Source organism: Oncorhynchus masou, chromosome 12 (assembly GCF_036934945.1).
Source record: "Oncorhynchus masou masou isolate Uvic2021 chromosome 12, UVic_Omas_1.1, whole genome shotgun sequence".
Lineage (NCBI taxonomy): Eukaryota > Metazoa > Chordata > Actinopteri > Salmoniformes > Salmonidae > Oncorhynchus > Oncorhynchus masou.
In genome coordinates, this window is record NC_088223.1 from 28094379 (window position 1) to 28122097 (window position 27719).

The following is a 27719-nucleotide window of genomic DNA, read 5'->3' on the forward strand; positions in this document are numbered from 1 at the left end:
AGAAACGGAAGGACGTGAGTGAGCGAAAGGAGGGAGTGTCATTTCTGAGACAGGGAGAGTCAAAGAGCCACAGGGTCATTTCAGAGGAAACCCAGACATGAGCACATGCACATGGCTGAGAATCATCACTGCAGTGAATCCTCCTTTCCAGGATGACTACACTAGCCTGAGGGTAATTTAAGGAGAGTTAGACTGTGGTGTATTACAGTAAAACTGTCAACACCTGTTTTAGTGAAAATAGGAGTGGTGACTCAGGAAGAGCTTATACGGGCTGTGGTGGACAGACAGACATACAGGTACTCAACACCTGACTTGAATGACTGATATAAGGGCTTTATAGCAGGTATTGTACATTTGAAATGTTAAAACCTACTAAATAAAGATCAGGAAGGAAAAACAGGTAAATGATTTCAGCACAGTCCTTACGACAGCTACAGTATGACAGACCAAGGTTTGGAATAGCCTTGACTGGGAGTGGACTAGGCCCCAGATAGGTAGTTATACAGTAGTGGAGGCTGGTGGGTGGAGCTATAGGAGGACGGGCTCATTTTAATGCCTGGAATGGAACAAATGGAACAGAGTCAAATGTGGTTTCCATATGTTTGCTACCATTCCATTCATTCCATTCTAGCCATTACAATAAGCCCATCCTCCTATAGCTCATCCCACCAGCCTCCTCTGTTATACAATATGACTATTTAGGTCAAGGTGAGCCTCAGCTATGACCAGATTAACTTATCATCTGCCCCTGTCCTGTCTGTGGATTATCACCATGGCTTCTCATGTAAAAATAGTACCATCAGGCAACTTTGTATGAGCCTCAACTTGTATTGATGCCTAACATGAACTACAACTATCTGTCAAACCTGTTCATTATAACACTGACATCTAATGATAGTTTCCCGTTCATCAATATCCATTGAGCCAGCTATAGAGCCCATACATTCACACTGCTGAGATGTCTCACTGTGCCAGAGCAGAGGTATTGTCAGAAGTAGCTGAAGTTTCAGTACAAAGTCATACATGGAGTATTCAAAGCACATCAAGTAGTCATAGAGAGACACAGAGACAGACACATACACATTAAAAAACACTGCATATTCTGGCTAGTTCTTTAAATAAATATTTTATTGTTGTTGAAAATAAATACATTTTCTTAAAATATAATCAATAACATTAAAAAAGCCTTTGGGGGTTGGGAGGTGGGGGGTTACCCCTAAATGAAGTGGAGTAATTTGGAACAAGGATTTTACAATACAATCTCACAAATGTATCCACCATCTTAAGACTCCAGCTTCCACATTGCACTCCGTTCTGCTGTACATTCTCAGCGGATGTGTGGAAAAGTGGTGACATCACATCTCTTTTCACAATGTTCACATGCAGTCTACTAGGTCTTAAAGCTTCAGGCCTGTCCTTATTATAATGTGACTGTTTGTTAGCCTGGGTAAACCAGACTGAATGCTGCACTTAATGGTAAGCCCAGCATTCAGTCTGGTTTTACCAGGCAAACTATTTATATCAACACTCCTGTTTGTCAAATGGATGATAAACCCTCATCTCTTGTCATTAAACACATCAACATCAGCCTTTAATAACATTTATATCTGACAATGATTTTTGAATCGTACCTTAATTATGTCAACTTTACCTCTATTCTACAGTACATAGACACCATACACAAGAAGGCTGAAATATTATTGATATAGTTGTGATCAAATGACTTTGAGAGGCTACTATCCCTCTAAGGCTTAAAAGACAAACAAAAATATGTTATTTTCAGATTGTAATGGATTACTTTTTCATGAGGGGTTGTGAACCTGCCCTAAAAAAAGCCCCGTCCCAGATCTAGACAGATATAAGACCAACTAAGCCATAAATAGCCTGGTAACAGATAAACCGACCACAGGAAATTACTAGATATGGTAATTATGTCCATATTCTGTCCCAGCACCATACCTGGCCCACCCTGACCCGTGTGCTGCATGCTGGCCAGTTGACCCGGCCCTACTCTGTACTGGGCCCCGTTGGCCAGGTGTTGGCCCTGGATCGGCCCCAGTGCATGTCCATGGTTGGCCTTTGCCACGATGAGTGTAATTTCTGTTGTCAATTGTTTGTTTGTGCTCAGAGCTCAGCAATATGGCAGATCTCCAGGAGAGAGAGGGGGTTCAGAGTAGCCAGGAATATAAACGGAATATATGCATTTTATTTAACTGATTCAGTGAAGTGAAACAATTGTGAAATACAGCGATATTCCCTTTGGATTCCAGGCTAGAAAATAGCTGAGAGACCAGTGAGTGTAGCTCTAGTATTGGAACATATTACTACAACTCGTGCATTACAGAGGGAAGCTTTCCCCTTCCCCCAATCCTCTCTTCAACCCCTCACTGCTCCTCCAACCTCTCTGTTCTGACATCTCCACAAATAACTCAACAACAGAAAAGGACAGGAAGTTCTCGTACTAGTCACTGGAGCAGTAACCTTGCAAAAACATCATTATGCACAGGGGCCAGGGGGAAAGAACACTGCACCACCACAGAAAAAAAACGTTTTCTAATTACCATGGGTGTGTCCAAAATGGCACCTTATTCCCTATATAGAGCACACTACTTTTAGGTGCCAAGTTTTCTAATTACCAAGTCATTGGGGCTGTCATGCTGGATGACCTCAATTAAGACAAGCGTGTGTGAACTGGTCATTAAATCTAAACAGGAGAACCAGCCGAGTAAGCAAATCTATGGAAACCGCAACCAACCTGTGAGTGAGTGCGTGCATGTCTGTGTTGCTCTGCCCTGTTGGGTTTGGCCCACTTCAGTAATGAAATCAATGCCACAGGTAAAGAGAGGCAGCTTTAAACAACGATTAAACCAACCAAGTACTGCCGGAGTAGTGCCTAGCACTATGCTGTGTCCACAGACTGGACTAATGAACGTTGTCCACAGTTCAAGGCAGTTGAAGCAGCCTCCACTGTCCAGGTCTTCATACCCAGTCAGCACATTGGCCAAGCTTAAGTCTGAGGACCAAACTCAAGTCACTTCCCATTAAAGAAGAACCTTGCAAGCTGCACACACAAGATGTTCACGCACAGATGGGCAAATCCTAACTTCTACTTAAATCAAATGTTCACTTGGTGTCCCATTGACATCAATGCATGACTAAGTAAATATTCAGTGGAGGTTAGGATTCCCCCCAGCTACAGCGCGAGATGAATGTACTTCTCACAGTCTAACACTTTGTGTTTATGTCTTTTAACGGTCAAAATGTTGTTAAAAGTCTAAAGTGAGCTCTATGACCCAGGGAATGACCTGCGACTGAGAGGTACTGGTTTCCCCCTGCCTTTCTTTCTGTGCCAGTCACAGACATGTACAGAAAATAGTCCACCGCTATGTTATGTGTGTTGCTCCTTAAATACTATCCAGTGTATTCCCTCGGCCCACCAGTAGAGATACAATATAAAGTAGTCATTAAGACTCTACTGAAACAGAGCATCTAGCTGTTTGACTAGAAGCTGACCCTTAGTGTTCAGAGCAGTATTTTAAGACAGGCATGGTGTGTTTGTATTTATCTTACTATAGAGATGTTACTGTGTATGTGCTGCACTACTTTGCCAGTGATTAAACTGAGGACATGTAATATTCAAGGAAACATACGTTTTTAAGGTGGAGATACACCAAGCAACTTTCACACAACTTTATTTGCAGTTGCAGGTTGCAAGAGACATCATTTCAAGCAACTTGGCTGATACACAAAGCAACTTAAATGCAATTTAAATTGTATGCAAATGCCAATCAAATTGAAGCTGCTTTTGTTTTGTCATTCAATATGGTTTGAGAATTCTAAACTCACCCAATGTCAGCTGCTGCATTACATCTTGATTTCATAGTAGAGATTAGATTTCAACAAGTAGAAAAAGTTGAAACGTTGCAACTGGATACAACTGAGTTGCTTGTTAATTGCAGGGGGTGTTTCACGAAGCGATAAAGAAGCAAGTCAGTTGCATGCTTCCAAAGTTACATGAAAATTGCTTCGTATAACTGCAGCCTAATGATAAATAGAATGTTCTGATGATGTCATCAGATGATGTTAGGAAGAGGAACCAGATCCCCAGGCTAACACAGTTAACTCCCAACCAATCAGAGACTAACCCCATCCACCCCCCAAAAAAATAACCCCAGGCTCTTACTAAAGGAAATGTTAAGGTAACGAGGAAGAAATCCTCCAAGCCTGTTTTGAAGTACCAGCCTTCAACATACACACAATATAGTTAGGCATCTTTTTTTGAACAACTCTTTCCCCAACAATCTAATTCATAATCAGACCACCAACTTCTTTAACAACTCAATTTGTCAAATGTCCGCTAACTACTTGGTGGGGTGAATTCATAAATAAATACATTTCTATAAGCCATAGATCGAATCTAGTAGTCCCAGGTGAAGCAAGATAGTCTTTCTTTGTATTGTCTCAGCTTGTTTGTCTCGTCTTCCCATCCTGCTGAATGAGTCTACAATCATCCCACAGACCTCAGCACACACAGTGACACTATGACATGGGTGGCAGCCGAGAGGCAGGATGGAAGGCAGTACAGACTAGACAGAGGCCACTGCGTCAGAGAGAGCGCCAACCTGTGGCTGGGCTGACTGAGCTCAGATCTCATGCCAGCCTGATGCAGAGCAAGCTTTTGTTTTTTCTCCTCTCTTTCTGTCCTTACAATTAAATCTTAAAAACAGGTAGGCCTACTATTCACAGGTGTGTTCTGTAGGCCTAATATACATGGTCACAGACAGATAGCCTAAACTCACACAGATAGAACAGAGAGAGAGTCTGTCTCCTCTTGTATGTGCTGCTGTAGCTAGTCTAGTTTGTGGTTCAGTCTTTCTCTGGGCGCCGGCCTGTTTTTACAGCGTCTTTCTTCATCTGGCTGTTGTGTATCTCTCAGCAGCTCACGGTGCTCGGCTGCTGTTTCATAGAAACAAAGTCAGGAATGAAGTCAAACTCGTTCTGACACAGGAACAGTTCTGGGAGCTCCTGAACCCGGTCCAGACCCAGCTCCAACACCAGCGCTGTCAGAACCTCCTCATCTATGAGGTCTATGTCCATATTCTGTCCCAGCACCATACCTGGCCCACCCTGACCCATGTGCTGCATGCTGGCCAGCTGACCCGGCCCTACTCTGTACTGAGCCCCGTTGGCCATGTGATGGCCCTGGACCGGCCCCAGTGGATGTCCGTGGTATTGGGTGTTGAGTTTCTGGAGGTGCATGGAGGCCATGAGCTGCTGGGAGGTGAGCCCACTGGGGTGGTACTGTTGCTGGGGGTGCTGGGGCTGTTGCATGTGGTGCTGCTGCTGTTGTTGTTGATGTTGCTGTTGTTGTTGATGCTGTTGTTGTTGGTTATACATCATCTGGTTCATCTGGTGGTGGTGTCCTCCCATCTGAGCCCCATTGACCTGGCTGTTCACCTGACCGTTCATCCCAGCCGGCCCCACCATCCCCAGTCCGGGTCGCTGCCTCATGGCGGCCTCCATGGAGGTCTGCGGCACCCTGCCGTAGTGCATGACCTGGCCGTTGGGGAGAGTGCGGAGGCCAGGCTGGGGCACGGATTGCTGAGGAGGGCCGCCCATACCCCCCATCCTGTAGCCGTGGAGGGCCGTTGCAGGGCCGTGGGACATGGGCATCATCATGTGGTCTGCCATGGCTTCTCTGTCACCCTGCAGGAGGAAGGTCAATGTTTACGTTAGTTATGATGATGACTCTGTATAAAAACATCGAAACCGTTACTGTCAGTAGTGGAATAGATGAATAAGTGGATTGATTGGGGGTATTCGGGCAGGAACCAAAAGGTCACTGGTTCGAATCCCTGAGCCAGCAAGGTTGGAAAATATGCCGTTCTGCCCTTGAGCAAGACAGTTAATGAAGAAGTCGATTAAGACAACCCATGCGCCTCTCAGATTCAGAGGGGTTTGGTTAAATGCGGAAGATAAGGTATCCCCCTTTCTCTACATCATCAGATACATCTGAGCGATACAGCCCCCTGAGAACATAACATTTCCCAACACAGCCCTATACCATGACTGTTCTTTTAACAGTAATTCAATAGCGATAGACAGTACACTATGAGTATTTCAAACAGTGTTGAGTCAGTATTCCTTGACATCTATTCAGATGACGTTTAGGGGGCATTTACACTTTGGTTTAACTGTAATTTTGACCACAACAAACATTACGCATAGCCTACTGCATGTATCCGCTGCCAGTATTTAGCCTATTGCACGTTGGGAAATACCAGCCATACCTTTTTCGTTGAAAGGACGCAGAGGATCGCTTGTCGAATTTTAATCTGTAGTTACATAGTAATAAATAAGTTGCTACATGCACTATGACAGTAAAATGCATCCGCGCGAAAGGAAACCAACGTTTACAAACATTTCGTTAGGCAGTGACGAATGGACAAGATGGTCATTACATGTTTTGCTTATGGGAACAATACAGTGGAAAGAAAAATTAAAGACAATGTCCTACGATTCATTAATTCACAACATAATCTGTATTTGTGGCACCTCTGTAACAGCAGAATTAAAATGGCACATCAACGCATAATTTTCCCACGCACAATTACGCAAGGTTAAAAATGAATGCCATCGTTAATAACCTGCGTGTCTCTATCACTGCATGAACACAATATGATGGTGCAGCCCTTTGGATACCATAGGAGTGTGGCTCTGTACATGTCTCTCTGTCTTTTCACTGTCTGCTTGAAAACAAAGAATTCCGTGTTTCGTTCTTCTCTTTTCCCCAAAGATGAACTCCAGTGCCCCTGGCGCTAAGGTTTCCGTTCAAACCTCTTTGTGCTTTAGCAATAAAAAATAAAAAACTACGATCCGATGCAATCGTTTCTAAAACCTCAATCATTTAGATGGAAAACACAGTGGATTGGTATTGTCAACAGTCGGACAAAATCCATACAATTGTATTTGGGCTATGCACGCGTAAACATTTAGGGATCTTAACATTAATTCCGTCTATGCCTCATTTAGCAAAAGGCTAAATGGGAAGCAACAAATAATTATCGAGGTATTTTCTTGAAGACTAATTATTACACAACATTCTAAAGCTTTTAGCCGTGTAGTGTAGGGATTTGCATAGGGGCCGATTTCATTGAACAGTAAAATACATTTAAAAAACGTATACCACATAACAACAAAAATAATAATCCCGTTTAAATAAACTCGATTTTTCAATATATACAATTCAATCGTTTAGTAATTTATTATACAGTATCACTGCAATATTGCGGGTGTCTGAACAATCGGGTACGTAAGAAATCGCAAATAAAAACAAAATCAACCGAACAATGGTTCTCCTACCTTCGCTCAGCAATATGACACGGTCTCTCTCTCTCTCTCTTTAATTCAATTCCAATCTCTCTCTCTGCAATGACTGTCCCCTTCACTAGACAACGCTTACCAGCTAATTGTCCTTGCCCTGAAGTTCTATTGAGTTCTGCTTCTGGTATTGGATTTCCGTCTTTACTTCCAAAGGCGATGCTCCAGATACATGTATTTCATCGAATTAGTGCACTGTGGAGCGAGCGAGATGAGTTTCTAGTACGTGTCACCGTCACCGGAGTTACTTTTCTGGGTCAACTCTGGGATTATATACATGTATAAACCAACCAGCGGAGTTGGAAAGAGGGAGAGGTGGAGCTACTGTCGTCTCTGTATCCTTTGTTTCGATTGGCTCGCCTTGTGACCCTAGTACAGACTTGGCGCACGTTGGACAATTCATTAACTGATACAGACATGTTTTTGAATGTTGGCCTTATGTATCATAGACTCCTTTGATTGAACATGTACTTGTTGTGGCCCTATATATTTTGTAGCCTACTAGGGGCCAAATATGGTGGCTAGTAAAGGATATGGGATCAACAGAGAGCAGAGAGTGCATTTTACAAACATCTCAATAGGCTACTTATATAGTTATGATACAGGTGGACTATATATGTGAACAATCATCATATCTGTAATACTTTCATCAACAAATAGCTTATATAATAGACATATAATTCATGTTTTACAACATTCTCCATGTTACAAATTAGTCTAGTTTCATGAAGGCTTACCGTATGTTTAAGAATTACAATTTGAATGCCTAATTAATTTCACTATGAATTTCAGATTACAGTCACAGAATCAAATCAGAGCTGGCTATTAGAGACAGACAACGGTAGGCTCTGGTGCGTGCTATGCAAATGTGTTGTTGCAGAGAGAAACAGCCTGGCGATACAAATGCATGTGAACAGCAACCTCCCCAGAGAGAAAGAGCATGCTGGCATGAAGCATGTGCTAACGACATGACACCACGCTCAGCTCAGTGCACCGTGGTTTAAGAGAAACAGAAACCATAGAATAAGATGGTTGAACGAAAACCGCAGAAGAAGAGGGTGACTGTCTAATCTACAGGCACAATGATTGACTCGGCGCTCTCCCTTTAAATCTACTGAGCTAGTTATGGTGCTTTCATAGAGAAGGACTAGAGTAGACCATCTTCTTCAGTGTCCTCTCCTCAGCCCTGGAGCAGAACAGAGCACAAAGGCTTAACTGCCAAATAGACAGAGAGGCTGGGAGTCTGGACAACTCTGGGGCCCAAGAATAGGACACATTCTCTTTAGCACAAAAGTGTGTGTGTGTGTGTGTGTGTGTGTGTGTGTGTGTGTGTGTGTGTGTGTGTGTGTGTGTGTGTGTGTGTGTGTGTGTGTGTGTGTGTGTGTGTGTGTGTGTGTGTGTGCGTGCGTGTGTGTGCGTGCGTGCGTGTGCGTGCGTGCGTGTGTGTGTGTGTGTGTGTGTGTGTGTGTGTGTGTGTGTGTGTGTGTGTGCCAGGCCCCCTGCAGAGAGGTCTTGACTCTGTGGTCTTTCTGGTCTCCACTGTGATATAAGAGAAGTGTGAGAGAGAGAGGAGAGAAGGGAGTGCCCTCTTCTAAACTGATGTCATTATTTACAATGCAAATTAATGCCCCCCCTGCAAGGTCTAGCACTGACGTAGGGCCTTTTACGCTATCAACCCACTAGTACAGCTTGTTGAATCAAATCAAATTGTATTTCTTACTGAGCATGTGACAAATAACATTACATTTGATTCGCAAAAATGTGTCCAAATATGACATCTTATTTGGAGGCAGTTAAAAAATAAAAATAAATGTTTTTTGTTTTTGATTGTCCATTAACCTCAGTGTTGTAGTCGCTCGAGTCCAATGTGGGCCCATCGAATTGGGGGCCTTTGACCTGAGTTTAGTGTCTCTTCACATGTGTTGAGGGGAGAAACATTTATCATCCAGCTCCCTGTTAATTGGTTGAATGGTGTCAAGTCAAGTGTGGATCAGCATGTGCAGCTGGAACCTGCTTGGGGTTGCATGATGTAATAACCTGGTAAATTTAGCCTCATATTGTCTTCTGAGGATTGTAATGGGTCCAATCAGAGCAAAGAGACTAAAATATCAAGAAGTCTAGAATCTCACATTCAGACAATTAATGTTATATGTGGTTTCTTTTAATGACATCATTGGTAAAAACCATCAATCTGTCTTGTCTATTTAGAATACATCATCAGATCGTAACATCTTTTCTATATACTTTTATAACTAAGCATTCTCCCAGATGTGAATTGCATCTAAGAAGTGACCATTTGAGAAGTGACCAATTAGTTTGTTTCTTATCTGAGATGGAGTTAATGATAAATGGCCTATATGCAAAGATGTGAATGTATAGAATTTGTTTATATTACTCTGCTCGAACAAAAAGAGCAATTACTGTAAGAACGGATACGGCACTGGACTCATTCTCTCCCTCTCCCCTCTCTCTATTCCCTCCCTATCTCTCTCGCCTTCCCTCTCTCTCCCTCCCCCTCTCTCCCCTTCCTATCTCTCTCGCCTTCCTTCTCTCTCCCTCCCCCTCTCTCCCCTTCCTATCTCTCTCACCTTCCCTCTCTCTCCCTCCCCCTCTCTCCCCTTCCTATTTATCTCACCTTCCCCCTCTCTCCCTCCCCCTCTCTCCCCTTCCTATCTCTCTCGCCTTCCCTCTCTCTCCCTCCCCCTCTCTCCCCTTCCTATCTCTCTCACCTTCCCTCTCTCTCCCTCCCCCTCTCTCCCCTTCCTATCTCTCTCACCTTCCCTCTCTCTCTCTTTCTCTCCTGGTCTCTATCCCCCCTCTCTCTCTTTCTCCCCTGGTCTCTCTCCCTCCCCCTCTCTCTCTTTCTCCCCTGGTCTCTCTCCCTCCTCCTCTCTCTCTCTTTCTCCCCTGGTCTCTCTCCCTCCCCCCCTCTCTCTCTTTCTCCCCTGGTCTCTATCCCTCTCCCTCTCTCTCTCTTTCTCCCTGTCTCTATCCCTCCCCTCTGTCTCTCTTTCTCCCCTGGTCTCTATCCCTCCCCCCTCTCTCTCTTTCTCCCCTGGTCTCTACCCCTCCTCCTCTCATTCTCTTTCTCCCCTGGTCTCTCTCCCCCCCTCTCTTTTTCTCCCCTGGTCTCTCTCCCTCCCCCTCTCTCTCTTTCTCCCCTGGTCTCTCTCCCTCCTCCTCTCTCTCTCTCTTTCTCCCCTGGTCTCTATCCCTCCTCCTCTCTCTCTCTTTCTCCCCTGGTCTCTCTCCCTCCCCCTCTCTCTCTCTTTCTCCCCTGGTCTCTCTCAATCCCCCTCTCTCTCTCTTTCTCCCCTGGTCTCTCTCCCTCCCCCTCTCTCTCTCTTTCTCCCCTGGTCTCTCTCAATCCCCCTCTCTCTCTCTTTCTCCCCTGGTCTCTCTCCCTCCTCCTCTCTCTCTCTCTTTCTCCCCTGGTCTCTCTCCCTCCTCCTCTCTCTCTCTCTTTCTCCCCTGGTCTCTATCCCTCCTCATCTCTCTCTCTTTCTCCCCTGGTCTCTCTCCCTCCCCCTCTCTCTCTCTTTCTCCCCTGGTCTCTCTCAATCCCCCTCTCTCTCTCTTTCTCCCCTGGTCTCTCTCCCTCCCCCTCTCTCTCTCTTTCTCCCCTGGTCTCTATCCCTCCCCCTTTCTCGCTCCCCGGTTTCTCTGTCGTGCCCTATATATTCTCTCACTGTATTATCCAGGCTTCACATTACTCATTGCATTCTAAGTCATCTTTCTCACAGACACACGCCCCCCCTCCCCCCACCTCTGTCTGTCCGGGCCCACACATCCCCTTGTTCACACTATTTCTTTGTATTCATATTCCAATAAACTTTTCAATGGCTTTATGTGTTGCCCAAACACAATTAATGCCATTTTAGCCAAAGCAATTATTGCTTGCACAACCAAAGTGCCATACGCAAGGCCAATCACAATAGACTGCTCGGGCTGCTGGTTACATCCCAAGTGGCGCCCTATTCTCTACATAGTGCACTACTTTTGATCAGGGCCCATAGGAAATAGGGTGCCATTTGGGACAAAGGCTTAAACTTGCCCTTATGCAGGGAGAGATCGGCAGAAGGAAATAGACTTGTTAAAAAGGGCATTGCAATAAATTGGCACTTACATAAAATAAAATATGTGCTTATATCCATGTAGTGGCAGAATAAATGGTATGTTAGTTATGGGAAGCTGTGACTATACTCTAGCTAGCAGTGTGAATGTTCCTCTCTCTCTTTCTCTCTTTAAGGGCTTTATTGGCATGGGAAACATCTGTTTACATTGCCAAAGCAAGTGAAATAGATAATAAACAACAATTAACAGTAAACATTAGACTCACAAAAGTTCCAAAAGAATAAATACATTTCAAATGTGTTGTAATGATGTTTAAATACAGTGTTGTAATGATGTGCAAAAGTACAAAAGGAAAAGTAAATAAGCATAAATATAGGTGTGTGTGTGTTGCCCTTTTCTTGTGGCAACAGGTCACAAATCTTGCTGCTGCGATGGCACACTGTGGTATTTCAACCAATAGATATGAGTTTATCAAAATTTGATATGTTTTCGAATTCTTTGTTGGTCTGTGTTATCTGAGTGAAATATGTGTCTCTTATATGGTCATACATTTGGCAGGAGGTTAGGAAGTGTAGCTCAGTTTCCACCTCATTTTGTGGGCAGTGTGCACATAGCCTGTCTTCTCTTGAGAGCCAGATCTACCTTCGGCGGCCTTTCTCAATAGCAAGGCTATGTTCACTGAGTCTGTACATAGTCAAAGCTTTCCTTAAGTTTGGGTCAGTCACGGCGGTCAGGTATTCTGCCGCTGTGTACTCTCTGTTAAGGGCCAAATAGCATTCTAGTTTGCTCTGTTTTTTTGTTAATTATTTCTGTTAATTATATTTTTTAATTATTATTTGGTTGGGTCTAATTGTGTTGCTGTCCTGGGGCACTGTGTGGTCTGTTTGTGCTTGTGAACAGAGCCCTGGGACCAGCATGCTTAGGGTACTCTTCTCCATGTTCATCTCTCTGTAGATCTCTCTCTCTCTCTGTGTATAGAGGATATGAGTAGTTTTCCAGTTGTGCTGTTTAGATCGTAACATACCACTAACCCCGTCCTTCTATCATCACCTCAGGAAAACCACCACACACACACACACACACACACACACACACACACACACACACACACACACACACACACACACACACACACACACACACACACACACAGGCGTGGAGGAGAGGTGCTAACTGCTCTTCTGTAGCTGATATGTAGGTGGAGTAGAGAGGAGGAGAAGTGGAGAGGTGAGGTAACACATAATGAGTCAGTGTTGTTTCTTCTCATCAGAGGTCAATACAATACATCACTGGCTTATACTATTCTCCTCTGTCTGGGACACACAATAGGCCCACCTCTTTAGCTCTCTGAAAGTAACACACACACTCAGACATGCAGGGACAGGCGCACACAAATACACACGCACACACTCCTCTCTCTCCATCCCGCCTGGGGGAGGGGCAACCCACCTGCTGCTCCAGGTAAGAGGGACTGGAGCAAGTGTTGTTTACTGGATGTGTGTGTGTTTCCGTTAGTGAGGGAAGGGCCACCATCACCTCTCAGTAGATTCCTGTGTCTCCTGGTCAGTGCTGGTTGTTCTTCAACGACTACATTTGCCTGTCATTAGCCACCCACATAGTTGTCCTTCGAGGTTAGGATGGCCCTCCACCCTGCCTTCACTAGGCCTGGCCTGTCTTACCAACATCAGGCTGGAGTTGTCTGTTTCATTATTATTAAGCAATAAGGCTTGAGGGGGTGTGGTATATGGCCAACATAGAACGGCTAAGGGCTGTTCTTAGGCATGAAGCAATGAGTGCCTGGATACAGCCCTTATCCATGGAATATTGGCCATATACCCCTATCCCCCCGCGGTGCCTTATTGCTATTATAAACAGCTTACCAATGTAACTAGAGCAGTACAAAAATGGATGTTTTGTCATTGTTGCAATCTACTGCAAAGATAGCCTGCAGAGTTCTGTCCTACTATCCAGGTCTGTACCCAAACAATTTGAACTTCTACTTTTAAAAATCCACCTCTAAAGACAAGTCTCTCACCATTGCCGCCTGCTATAGACCACCCTCTGCCCTCAGCTGTGCTCTGGACACCATATGTGAACTGATTGCCCCCCATCTATCTTCAGAGCTCGTGCTGCTAGGCGACCTAAACTGGAACATGCTTAACACCCCAGCCATCCTTCTATCTAAACTTGATGCCCTCAATCTCACACAAATTATCAATGAACCTACCAGGTACCTCCCCAAAGCCTTAAACACGGGCACCCTCATAGATATCATCCTAACCAACTTGCCCTCTAAATACACCTCTGCTGTCTTCAACCAAGATCTCAGCGATCACTGCCTCATTGCCTGCATCCGTAATGGGTCAGCGGTCAAACGACCTCCACTCATCACTGTCAAACGCTCCCTGATACACTTCAGCGAGCAGGCCTTTCTAATCGACCTGGCCGGGGTATCCTGGAAGGATATTGATCTCATCCTGTCAGTAGAAGATGCCTGGATATTTTTTTTAAATGCCTTCCTAACCATCTTAAATAAACATGCCCCATTCAAGAAATTTAGAACCAGGAACAGATATAGCCCTTGGTTCTCCCCAGACCTGACTGCCCTTAACCAACACAAAAACATCCTATGGCGTTCTGCATTAGCATTGAACAGCCCCCGTGATATGCAGCTGTTCAGGGAAGCTCGAAACCATTATACACAGGCAGTTAGAAAAGCCAAGGCTAGCTTTTTCAAGCAGAAATTTGCTTCCTGCCATACTAACTCAAAAAAGTTCTGGGACACTGTAAAGTCCATGGAGAATAAGAACACCTCCTCCCAGCTGCCCACTGCAATGAAGATAGGAAACACTGTCACCACTGATAAATCCACCATAATTGAGAATTTCAATAAGCATTTTTCTACGGCTGGCCATGCTTTCCACCTGACTACTCCTACCCCGGTCAACAGCACTGCACCCCCCACAGCAACTCGCCCAAGCCTTCCCCATTTCTCCTTCTCCCAAATCCATTCAGCTGATGTTCTGAAAGAGCTGCAAAATCTGGACCCCTACAAATCAGCCGGGCTAGACAATCTGTACCCTTTCTTTCTAAAATTATCTGCCGAAATTGTTGCCACCCCTATTACTAGCCTGTTCAACCTCTCTTTCATGTCGTCTGAGATTCCCAAAGATTGGAAAGCAGCTGCGGTCATCCCCCTCTTCAAAGGGGGGGACACTCTTGACCCAAACTGCTACAGACCTATATCTATCCTACCATGCCTTTCTAAGGTCTTCGAAAGCCAAGTCAACAAACAGATTACCGACCATTTCACCATACCTTCTCTGCTATGCAATCTGGTTTCAGAGCTGGTCATGGGTGCACCTCAGCCACGCTCAAGGTCCTAAATGATATCTTAACCGCCATCGATAAGAAACATTACTGTGCAGCCGTATTCATTGATCTGGCCAAGGCTTTCGACTCTGTCAATCACCACATCCTCATCGGCAGACTCGACAGCCTTGGTTTCTCAAATGATTGCCTCGCCTGGTTCACCAACTACTTCTCTGATAGAGTTCAGTGTGTCAAATCGGAGGGTCTGCTGTCCGGACCTCTGGCAGTCTCAATGGGGGTGCCACAGGGTTCAATTCTTGGACCGACTCTCTCCTCTGTATACATCAATGAGGTCGCTCTTGCTGCTGGTGAGTCTCTGATCCACCTCTACGCAGACGACACCATTCTGTATACTTCTGGCCCTTCTTTGGACACTGTGTTAACAACCCTCCAGGCAAGCTTCAATGCCATACAACTCTCCTTCCGTGTCCTCCAATTGCTCTTAAATACAAGTAAAACTAAATGCATGCTCTTCAACCGATCGCTACCTGCACCTGCCCGCCTGTCCAACATCACTACTCTGGACGGCTCTGACTTAGAATACGTGGACAACTACAAATACTTAGGTGTCTGGTTAGACTGTAAACTCTACTTCCAGACCCATATCAAACATCTCCAATCCAAAGTTAAATCTAGAATTGGCTTCCTATTTCGCAACAAAGCATCCTTCTCTCATGCTGCCAAACATACCCTTGTAAAACTGACCATCCTACCAATCCTCGACTTTGGCGATGTCATTTACAAAATAGCCTCCAATACCCTACTCAACAAATTGGATGCAGTCTATCACAGTGCTATCCGCTTTGTCACCAAAGCCCCATATTCTACCCACCATTGCGACCTGTACGCTCTTGTTGGCTGGCCCTCGCTTCATACTCGTCGCCAAACCCAAAGTCCCCCCTTATCTCAGCTCGCTGGTCACCATAGCATCTCCCACCTGTAGCACACGCTCCAGCAGGTATATCTCTCTAGTCACCCCCAAAACCAATTCTTTCTTTGGCCGCCTCTCCTTCCAGTTCTCTGCTGCCAATGACTGGAACGAACTACAAAAATCTCTGAAACTGGAAACACTTATCTCCCTCACTAGCTTTAAGCACCAACTGTCAGAGCAGCTCACAAATTACTGCACCTGTACATAGCCCACCTATAATTTAGCCCAAACAACTACCTCTTTCCCTACTGTATTTAATTAATTAATTTATTTTGCTCCTTTGCACCCCATTATTTTTATTTCTACTTTGCACATTCTTCCATAGCAAATCTACCATTCCAGTGTTTTACTTGCTATATTGTATTTACTTTGCCACCATGGCCTTTTTTTGCCTTTACCTCCCTTTTCTCACCTCATTTGCTCACATCGTATATAGACTTGTTTATACTGTATTATTGACTGTATGTTTGTTTTACTCCACGTGTAACTCTGTGTTGTTGTATGTGTCGAACTGCTTTGCTTTATCTCGGCCAGGTCGCAATTGTAAATGAGAACTTGTTCTCAACTTGCCTACCTGGTTAAATAAAGGTGAATTTAAAAAAAAATTAAAAAATACCCATGGTATACGGTCTGATATACCAGGGCTGTCAGCCAATCAGCATTCAGAGCTTGAACTACCAAGTTTATAATCCCCAGGAGAAAATGCAAAATGTTTACCATCCCCAAAAAGTATGAATACAAGAAGTTAAGAAATATGCACTACAGTCAATATTTCATTTGCATCAGGGTCTTACTTCTTCCTTATTATTCCAACAGACATCGTTTGATAGTTCAAATAGAAGGGTTGATGTAGATCATATAAGCGAGGGATAGAAAACATGTGTCTATCAATAGAGGGGACAGGAAGGTGTTGGTCAGACAGTCATGTCTGTAACTTCCTGGTTTGACTGACTGACTGTGAGTAACGCTGTGACTACGTGACTGTGTGTGTATGATGGGTGTCTGTACATGGGAGTGAAAAACAACTCGCCTGAGATTCCTCACAACCATATTTTGTTTCCTAATCCGAGGAAATGAAAGATAGCTCAGATTCGCCAACAAACCTAGCAGACTTTAAGCTTTGGCAGAGTGGTATGATACTCTGTCTCTCTCAATTCCATTCAAAGGGCTGTATTGGCATGGGAAACATATGTTTACATTGCCAAGCAAGTGAAATAGGCAATAAACAAGGGAAATAAACAATCAGAAATTATCATTAAACATTATACTCACAGATGTTTTAAAAGAATATAGACATTCCAAATGTTATATTTATTATTGGCTATGTACAGTGTTGTAACAACGTGCAAATAGTACGAAAGGGAAAATAAATAAACAGATAAATATAGTTTGTATTTACAATGGTGTTTGTGCTTCACTGGTTGCCCTTTTCTTGTGGCAAAAGGTCACAAATCTTGCTGCTGTGGTGGAAAACTGGCATTTCACCCAATAGATATGGGAGTGTATCAACATTGGATTTGTTTTCAAATCCAAGGTTAGGAAGGTTAGTAAGTGGTTAGGAAGTACGGCGCGGTTTCCACCTCATTTTGTGAGCTATGTGCACATAGCCTGTCTTCTCTTGAGAGCCAGGTCTGCCTATAGCAGCCTCTCCTGATAGCAAGGCTTTGCTCACTGAGTCTGTACATAGTCAAAGCTTTCCTTAAGTTTGGGTCAGTCACAGTGGTCAGACATTCTGCTACTGTGTACTCTCTGTTTAGAGCCAATTAACATTACAGTTTGCTCTGTTTTTTATTGATACTTTCCAATGTGTCAAGTAATTATAATTTTGTTTTCTCAATATTTAGTTAAGTTTCATTGTGTTGCTGTCCTGGGGCTCTATAGGGTCTGTTTATGTTTGTGAACAGAGCCCCAGGACCAACATGCTGAGGGGACTCCTCTCAAGGTTCATCTCTCTGTAGGTGATGGCTTTTAGGTGGGTGTAGAATTTATTCTTTTTTTCTGGATTTTGATCATTTGCGGGAATCTTCCTAATTCTGGTCTGCATGCATTATTTGGTGTTTAACGTTGAACTTGGAGGAATTCTGCATGCAGTCTCAATTTGGTATTTGTCCCATTTTGTGAGTTCTTGGTTGGTGAGTGGACCGCAGACCTGAAAACCTCTCTCTGTCGCTCTCTCGCTCTCTCTCTCTCTTTCTTTCTTTCTCTCACTCTCTGTTTTCTGAACTCTAGTGGTTGGACTTTAGCTGAGAGCATAGGGTCCAGTCCAGCACCATGCTATTCTTAACATTCATGGAATGCTGTTTCTCCAGACTCCGCCCTTTTATCTGTTTTGTCTCTCTCTCTCTCCAGACTCCACCCTTTTATCTGTTCTCTCTCTCTCTCTCTCTCTCTCTCTCTCTCCAAACACCACCATTTTATCTGTTATCTCTCTGGGGCAAGTGTATACATTGAGCAGTACAAGAAGAGTCTGGTAGCAGCAGTTGTGATGTGTGTGTAGCATTAGTATATATATATATATATATATATATATATATATATATATATATATATATATATATTGATGGTTTTTGCAACTGCACTTGAAGTTGCAAAAACCATCAAGGGCTATGATGAAACTGGCTCTCATGAGGACCGCCACAGGAAAGGAAGACCCAGAGTTACCGCTGCAGAAGATTAGTTCTTGTTCTTGAAATGTTCTGTATTGACTGACCTTCATGACCTTCATGTCTTAAAGTAATAATGGACTGTCATTTATCTTTGCTTATATGAGCTGTTTTTGCAATGATATGGACTTTATATTTTACCAAACAGGGCTATCTTCTGTATACCACCCCTACCCTGTCACAACACAACTGATTGGCTCAAACGCATTAAGAAGGAAAGAAATTCCAAAACTGTACTTTTAACATGGTACATTTGTTAATTGAAATGCACTCCAGGTTCACTTCATCAAGCTGGTTGAGAGAATGCCAAGAGTGTCCAAAGCTGTCATCAAGGCAAAGCATGGCTACTTTGAGGAATCTCAAATCTTTGTTTAACACTTTTTTTGGTTACTACATGATTCTATATGTGTTATTTCATAGTTTTGATGTCTTCGCTATAATAAACTACGATGTAGAAAATTGTAAAAAATTAAGAAAAACCTGAGCATGAGTAAGTGTGTCCAAACTTTTGACTGGTACTGTATATATATGTGTGGGGGTTTGTGTGTATGTCTGTGTGGGTATGTGCAAAGGTGCTGAGAATTAGAGCAGGTGGTCAGTCCAGTTCATGCGTTCAGCAGTCTGATGGCTTGTAGATAGAAACTCTCTCTGAGCCTGTTGGTATCAGACCTCATGCTCCGATACCATCTGCCCTACGGTAAGGGAGAGAACAGCTAGTGGCTGGGGTGTGTGGGGTCCTTGGTGATGCTGTGTTCCTTCCTCAGGCACTGCTTCGAGTAGCTGTCCTGGATGGGTTGGAGCACGGTCCCAATGCCTTCATCAGGGCGTGATGCAACCAGTAAGGACGCTCTCGCCGGTGCTGCGGTAGTGTTATTGGTCCATCACAAGTCCCCATTGATGTGGACGCAGAGGAACTTAAATCTCGTGACTCTCTCTATTCAAGGCCGGCATTATGGGCGGACCCTAGGGGGCCTTGCCCGCCCTACCATACCTCCTTCCGCGTCCAAGTAAAATATTGCTAATTTATTTATTTGACCAAGACGCACGCTGACAGAAAGACACATCAGACCTAAGTTTGTCACCTCCATTCCCACCTTTGGGACAACGACTCACATTGTTAAGGTGGAGACATGAGCATCTCGTCATTACAGACAGATCTCTGGTTTCAGCCACTTGCGAATTAGAAAGGAAAAATGTTTGGATGCTGGCTTCCCCTAAAGTAAATAGATGTTTTGCAAAATTCTATAATTACTCCTGTCAAAATAAAATAATTCAAAATACTTTAGCAGAGAGCTCGACACAGTCACAGAGGATCATTAGTCTTTCATTGTGTGAATTGAGTTGTTTGAATTGAGTTGTCGAACATCAATTCATGTTTGAGTCTATATTGTCTTGTTGCTTCCCTAATGGATTTGAGGAGCTCGTTCCGGGTTCTCCTTGGAGAGGAAAGGGGCAGGTTGGCAGTGGCACGTGTATGGAGTACAGCCCTGTTCATTCCATGTAAGATAAAGCGAAAGTACAAGGAATGGGGAGGAAGGGAGTGGAGGAGGGGAGTATGCATGGTGAAAACAGCACGTCACCTCCGCAACAAGAGTCAGCAGCCCATGTCAAATCAAATGATCAAATAACATTTTATTTGTCACATACACATGGTCAGCAGATGTTAATGCGGGTGTAGCGAAATGCTTGTGCTTCTAGTTCCCGACCACGCAGTAATATCTAACAAGGAATCGAACAATTTCACACCAACTACCTTATACACACAAGTGTACAGGTATGACTAAGAATATGTACATAAAAATACATGGATGAGTGATGGCCGAACGGCATAGGCAAGATGCAGTAGATGGTATAGAGTACAGTATATACATATGAGATGAGTAATGTAGGGCATGTAAACATTATATGAAGTGGCATTGTTTATAGTGGCTAGTGATACATTTATTACATTCAATTTTTTATTATTAAAGTGGCTGGAGTTGAGTCAGTATGTTGGCAGCAGCCACTCAATTTTAGTGATGGCTGTTTAACAGTCTGATGGCCTTGAGATAGAAGCTGTTTTTCAGTCACTCGGTCCCAGCTTTGATGAATCTGTACTGACCTCGCCTTCTGGATGATAGTGGGGTAAACAGGCAGTGGCCCGGGTGGTTGTTATCCTTGATTATCTTTTTGGCCTTCCTGTGACATCGGGTGGTGTAGGTGTCCTGGAGGGCAGGTAGTTTGCCCCCGGTGATGTGTTGTGCAGACCTCACTACCCTCTGGAGAGTCTTACGGTTGTGGGTGGAGCAGTTGCCGTACCAGGTGGTGCTACAGCCCGACAGGATGCTCTCGATTGTGCATCTGAATTTCTTCAGCCTCCTGAGGTTGAAGAGGCGCTGCTGCGCCTTCTTCACCACGCTGTCTGTGTGGGTGGACCATTTCAGTTTGTCCGTGATGTGTATGCCGAGGAACTTAAAACTCTCCACCTTCTCCACTACTTTCCCGACAATGTGGATAGGGAGCTGCTCCCTCTGCTGTTTCCTGAGGTTATATGGCCTGTGCCATTAAACCCCTACAACTCATCCAGAACGCCGCAGCCTGTCTGGTGTTCAACCTTCCCAAGTTCTCTCACGTCACCCAGCTCCTCCGCTCTCTCCACTGGCTTCCAGTTGAAGCTCGCATCCGCTACAAGACCATGGTGCTTGCCTACGGAGCTGTGAGGGGAACGGCACCGCAGTACCTCCAGGCTCTGATCAGGCCCTACACCCAAACAAGGGCACTGCGTTCATCCACCTCTGGCCTGCTCGCCTCCCTACCACTGAGGAAGTACAGTTCCCGCTCAGCCCAGTCAAAACTGTTCGCTGCTCTGGCCCCCCAATGGTGGAACAAACTCCCTCACGACGCCAGGACAGCGGAGTCAATCACCACCTTCCGGAGACACCTGAAACCCCACCTCTTTAAGGAATACCTAGGATAGGATAAAGTAATCCTTCTCACCCCCCCTTAAATGATTTAGATGCACTATTGTAAAGTGGCTGTTCCACTGGATGTCATAAGGTGAATTCACCAATTTGTAAGTCGCTCTGGATAAGAGCGTCTGCCAAATGACTTAAATGTAATGTAATGTAATTTTCCTGACATCACACTCCGAGGGCCCTCACCTCCTCCCTGTAGGCCGTCTCATTGTTGTTGGTAATCAAGCCTACCACTGTAGTGTCGTCTACAAACTTGATGATTGAGTTGGAGGCGTGTATAGCCACGCAGTCATGGGTGAACAGGGAGTACAGGAGAGGACTGAGAACGCACCCTTGTGGGGTTTAGTGTTGAGGATCAGCGGGGTGGCGATGTTGTTTCCTACCCTCACCACCTGGGGGCGGCCCATCAGGAAGTCCAGGACCCAGTTGCACAGGGCGGGGTCGAGACCCAGGGTCACGAGCGTAATGACGAGTTTGGAGGGTACTATGGTGTTAAATGCTGAGCTGTAGTCGATGAACAGCATTCTTACATAGGCATTCCTCTTGTCCAGATGGGTTAGGGCAGTGTGCAGTGTGATTTCGATTGCGTCGTCTGTGGACCTTTTGGGGCAGTAAGCAAATTGGAGTGGGTCTAGGGTGTCAGGTAGGGTGGAGGTGTCATGGTCAAAGCACTTCATGATGACGGAAGTGAGTGCTAAGGGACGATAGTCATTTAGCTCAGTTACCTTAGCTTTCTTGGGAACAGGAACAATGGTGGCCCTCTTGAAGCATGTGGGAACAGCAGACTGGGATAAGGATTGATTGAATATGTCCATAAACACACCAGCCAGCTGGTCTGTGCATGCTCTGAGGATGCGGCTAGGGAGCCTTGTGAGGGTTAACACTTTTAAATGTTTTACTCACGTTGACTGCAGTGAAGGAGAGCCCGCAGGTTTTGGTAGCGGGCCGTGTCGGTGGCACTGTATTGTCCTCAATGCGAGCAAAGAAGTTGCTCAGATTGTCTTGAAGCAAGATATCGTGGTCCGCGACAGGGCTGTTTTTTGTTGTTGTTGTCCCTGATTGACTGTAGACCCTGCCACATACCTCTGAACCGTTGAATTGTGACTCTACTTTGTCTCTATACTGACGCTTAGCTTGTTTGATTGCCTTGCGGAGGGAATAGCTACACTGTTTGTATTCGGTCATGTTTCCGGGTCACCTTGCCCTGATTAAAAGCAGTGGTTCGCGCTTTCAGTTTTGCACGAATGCTGCCATCAATCCACGGTTTCTGGTTGGGGAAGGTTTTAATAGTCGCTGTGGGTACAACATTACTGATGCACTTGCTAATAAACTCGCTCACCGAATCAGCGTATTCTTCAATGTTATTGTCCGACGCTATGTGGAACATATCCCAGTCCACGTGATCGAAGCAATCTTGAAGCGTGGAATCCGATTGGTCGGACCAGCATTGAACAGACCTGAGCATGGGCGTTTCCTGTTTTAGTTTCTGTCTATAGGCTTGGAGCAACAAAATGGAGTCGTGGTTAGATTTTACGAAAGGAGTGCGGGGGAGGGCTTTGTATGCTTCGCGGAAGTTAGAGTAACAATGATCCAGGGTTTTGCCAGCCCTGGTAGCAGATTCGATATGCTGATAAAATGTAGGGAGCCTTGTTTTCAGATGAGCCTTGTTAAAATCCCCAGCAACAATAAATGCAGCTTCAAGATATGTGGCTTCCAGTTTACATAGTCCAATGAAGTTCTTTCAGAGCCGTCGATGTGTCTGACTGGGGGGATGTACACGACTGTGATTATAATTGAAGAGAATTCTCTTGGTAGATAATGCAGTCTGCATTTGAATGTAAGGAATTCTAGGTCAGGTGAACAAAAGGACTTGAGTTTCTGTATGTTGTTATGATCACACCATGTCTCGTTAATCATAAGACATACACTCCCGCCCTTCTTCTTACCAGAGAGATGTTTGTTTCTGTCGGCGCGATGCTTGAAGAAACCAGGTGGCTGTACCGACTCTGACAATGTATCCCGAGTGAGCCATGTTTCCATGATACAGAGAATGTTACAATCTCTGATGTCTCTCTGGAAGGCAACCCTTGCTCGAATTTCGTCTACCTTGTTGTGAAGAGACTGGACATTGGCTAGTAGTATATTCGGGAGCGGTGCACGATGTGCCCGTCTATCGAGCCTGACCAGAAGACCGCTCCGTCTGCCCCTTCTACGGCGCTGTTGTTTTGGGTCGACGGCTGGGATCCGATCCATTGTCCTGGGTGGTGGACCAAACCGAGGATCCGCTTCAGGAAAGGTGTATTCCTGGTCGTAATGTTAGTGAGTTGATGTTGCTCTGATATCCAATAGTTACTCCCGACTGTATGTAATAAAACCTAATATGTCCTGGGGTAACAATGTAAGAAATAATACATTAAAAAAACAAAATACTGCATAGTTTCCTAGGAACGCGAAGTCGGCACATGAAGTTTGCATGTGATTCCCTATCAGAGTCAAACAACATACAGTAAGTAGCTTGAGTGTCCAAGAAAATTATATATAAATATAAAGGCAGAGAAATTGACCATATACTGTGGATCATTGAGTCCTCCTATTTCTGTGTGTGTGTGCTCAGGAGGGCTGAAGGAAGGAAGCAGGCAGCATTGAGCTGTTCTAGAATAGAAGACTGCCTGCCTGCTGGAGCACACCTGCTGTGAGCTGGTGTCCTTCTCCTCATCCTCCTCTCTTCCTTTGTCTTCCCTCCTCTCCTTCTCTCCTCTCCATTCCTCTCCTTTTTCTCCCTCCTTCTCTCCCTCCCTTCCCTCCTCTCTCTCCCTTCCCCCCTTCTCCCGCTCCATCTTTCTCTCCCCTCCCCCTTCTCTTCTCTTCTCTAACCCTGCCGTGTTTCCTGGCGCTGCGGTGAGAGAGCCGTTGGGCCGCGTCTTTGTTTGTATTTCCCCTGCTTCCTCTTTATTGCTGCGGGGAGACAGTGCAAGAGAGAGGGGGGAGAGACAGAGCAGAGAGAGAACCCTGCCCCTCCCCCACCCTTCCAATCCCGGAGCCCTGCATGGTTCTACATGCCAAGCAACCTGAGAAGCTCCCTTTTGCTCTCTCTTTCTCCTTTTCTCTCTCTCTCTATTTATATTTCCTAGATACCTTGTTTTTCTAGTTGGAGGCTCTCATACTATTGTATTGTGGCCCAGGAGGACCAGGTGGTCTCTGCTTTTTATATTTGGTTGTTTACTATTTGTTGTATCAGTACATCTTTAATCATTAAGAAATGTTTTCTTATAGAGGGGAGGGATATATTTTAGAAGCCAGACAGACTCTCTCAACGTCAAGAAAATATTAAATGGAAATCTTATATATCTCACTATCTACCTGGAATGAAGAAAGTCCTTTATAAGATATGAAATTCAATCATTATCAAAATGTATGTAAAGAACAAATGACTTCTGATTGTTGTTGTGATGATAATAACTATACAATTATTGTGCATTTTTAAGAAGTGTGACAAGGGGTTCTCCTTGGTCCATGAGACCCCAAATAAAGAGAAGGCTACTCTTGTCCTCTGTGTTGTTTTAAATACCCACTGCACATTGTGTGGGTTGCACAAGTTATAGGCCTATGCTATAACGCTGCAATTAGGCTATTGTTGAAGGCATCTCTGTTCTCAGAATACCGCTAAATTATACCACAACATGCCTAGGAAAATATCCCCTATGACTCTATGTCCTCTACTATTTTTGCATTTGTTTCACAATTAAGTCCACCAGGACCCACTAGACCTGGATTCAAATAGCGTTTGATTTCTTTCAAATAATTTAACTCTACTTGATTGAGCTTGTCTCGTTCAATGTAACCAATCGAGCAGTCTCAAAAGTCCAAACTCCATCCATCTGGCATTCCAGCCAGGCTCACGCAAGCACTCACATAATTCTAGGAATTCAAATACTATTTGAACCCAAGTCTGATTGCTGCTGCTGCTGTTGTTGTGGTGAAGAACACAGCTATTAATACTGCTGCTTCCTCTGGGGCCCTCTCTCTCTCTCTCTCTCTCTCTCTCTCTCTCTCTCTCTCTCTCTCTCTCTCTCTCACTCACTCACTCACACACTCACTCACTCACTCACACACTCACTCACTCACTCACTCACTCACTCACTCACTCACTCACTCACTCACTCACTCACTCACTCACACACACCAGACAGGAAGTGTACAGTGTTGTTTTCAGAGGTCCTCTCAGGCTGCAGAGGATGACATTGTACTTTGGTCTCTTAAAAACAAACATGAATGAGGCTCAGGCTATTTCTGCAGTGTAACTAAGATTATCTACGCAAAAGTTGTTGTGAGTTTGATGTAGGCTACTGTATGTTAAATCAGTCATTTTCACTGGGGTTTAAACTTAATGACATTAAATACAGACATCTGACACTACTTTTCACTGGTGGCACTTCTAGATATTTGTAGATGGCTAACATTCACATGGCAAGAATAACTTCCAAACATGAATACATTTCAACATACATTGTAAAGAAGACTTGAATTATTTAAACTCAGTAACTTTTCAAGAAACCACAAAACAAGCAATTGTGCATTCTAATCTAAATGCATTCCCCCAGACTTGGGTAGGTTACTTTCAAAAATGTAATCCGTTACAATTACCTGTCCAAAATTGTTATCAGTAGTGCAACTTTTGGGTTACCCAAACTCTGTAATGTAATCTGATCACTTTCAGTTACTTTTGGATTAGAAGAAAACAAAAAGGATCCATCAAACACATGTTGTGTGTCATTATAGTGGTCTATGACTTGAGGTCAAATCAAATCAAGCTTTGTTGGTCGCATACACGTGTTTAGCAGATGTTATTGCAGGTGTAGCGAAATGCTTGAAGGTCAGACTCGTTCAGGTGCAACAAATTTAAACTTGCGCCTTTTGTCACTGCTGAATTGAATGTCATTGAGAAAACAGAAAGGTGTCATTATTTCTTTGCAAGCATCCTTTCTGAATTTACAAGTAATCATGCAGTTTTTCTAGAGTATCTGTAATCTGTTTACAATATTTTTGCCGGTAAATGATTCCAGTTAGTTTATTTTTATTCAGATTAGATGTAATAAATCATTCCCCAACCTTGCATTTTGACTATTTGTCTTAGCTGTTTCAGTTCAGCCTGAGTGATTGATAACCAGTCTAACTGCAACACATTTTTACCTATCCATTTGGCTCGAGACACCCTGCTGCTTCTCTGTCAGTATAGCTCCCAATGCATTGTGGGAAGGTAAATAAACATGGCCCAGGGGGAGGGAGGGGCTCAGGGGAGGAGGAGGGCGGAGAGATGAGGAGGGAAGGGAGGAGGGAGTCCAATGTTTAACCAGCAGCCTTCCCAAGTATCTGATAACATTGGAAAATGCTATAAAAAAACAAGCAAACCATTTTTAAGCGATGCAGGAAGCCAATAGTCTCACAGTATAAAAGTGAAGAAATGGTCCAGAACCCACTTGATATAGTTGCATCATGTGATATTTCGAATAGAATTTTTTACATTTCTTTCACATGCGGCATGTCCTAGCTAGCAGCCACGCGCAACAAACATTTTAGTCCAAAAACATGTTGCCTTGTCTGTGAAAGAACATCGAACAACAATCTAAATATCAACTGCAGGCAGCCTTCATGCCAAAAGGCTGTCGAACCGATGCTTCAGAGCACAGAGCTGAGTCACTGAGTGCGTCCTAAATGGCCCTCTATTCCCTTTATAGTGCACTACTTTTGACCAGGGACTATAGGGAATAGCATGCCATTTGGGAGCAGACACTGTTATTGCTGAATGAGCGTAGGACAGCCAGACTGCCAGCCACTTTGACAACAGCGTCTCCATGGTGATCCCCAGGGAAAGGTCATGAACTGACAGGCTCTGAATGTTTGAAGATATGGCTGATTGGCCTATTGGCTATTGACGCAAATGACACAGGACAGAGTAGAAAGCAGTCGAAGATAGGATATGGCCTGTAGTCTGTCGTTCTGCTTCTTCCCATTCTATTTTACTTTACTGCACACTGAGTGTACAAAACATTAGAACACTTGCTCTTTCTATGACATAGACTGACCAGGTGAATCTGGGTGAACGCTATGGTCCCTTATTGATGCCACCTGTTAAATCCACTTCAATCAGTGTCGATGAAGCGGAGGAGGCTGGTAAAATAATGATTTTGAAACATTGATTGTGTATGTGTGCCATTCACAGGGTGAATGGGCAAGACAAGAGATGCAAATACCTTTGAATGGGGTATGGTAGTAGGTGCCAGGTGCACCTGTTTGTGTTAAGAACTGCAACGCTGGTGGGTTTTTATGCTCAACAGTTTCCTGTGT

At 44.3% G+C, this 27719-nt stretch overlaps 1 protein-coding gene across 2 annotated transcripts; it reads right to left on the reverse strand.

The window, feature by feature from the left end:
- Positions 1-1107: 1107 nt before the first annotated feature.
- Positions 1108-7647, reverse strand: LOC135549801 (cbp/p300-interacting transactivator 3-like). 2 transcript variants are annotated; one of them, XM_064980109.1, is made up of 2 exons: positions 7463-7647; positions 1108-5706 (listed from the first exon to the last, which is right to left on the reverse strand). In XM_064980109.1, exon 2 carries the CDS (start codon positions 5689-5691, stop codon positions 4933-4935), a length of 759 nt encoding a protein of 252 aa, XP_064836181.1. In that variant the 5' UTR covers positions 5692-5706; positions 7463-7647; the 3' UTR covers positions 1108-4932. The 2 variants fall into 2 exon arrangements, with proteins under 2 accessions (XP_064836181.1, XP_064836180.1); XM_064980108.1 differs by having other exon boundaries at positions 7363-7647.
- Between the last annotated feature and the right edge of the window lie 20072 nt (positions 7648-27719).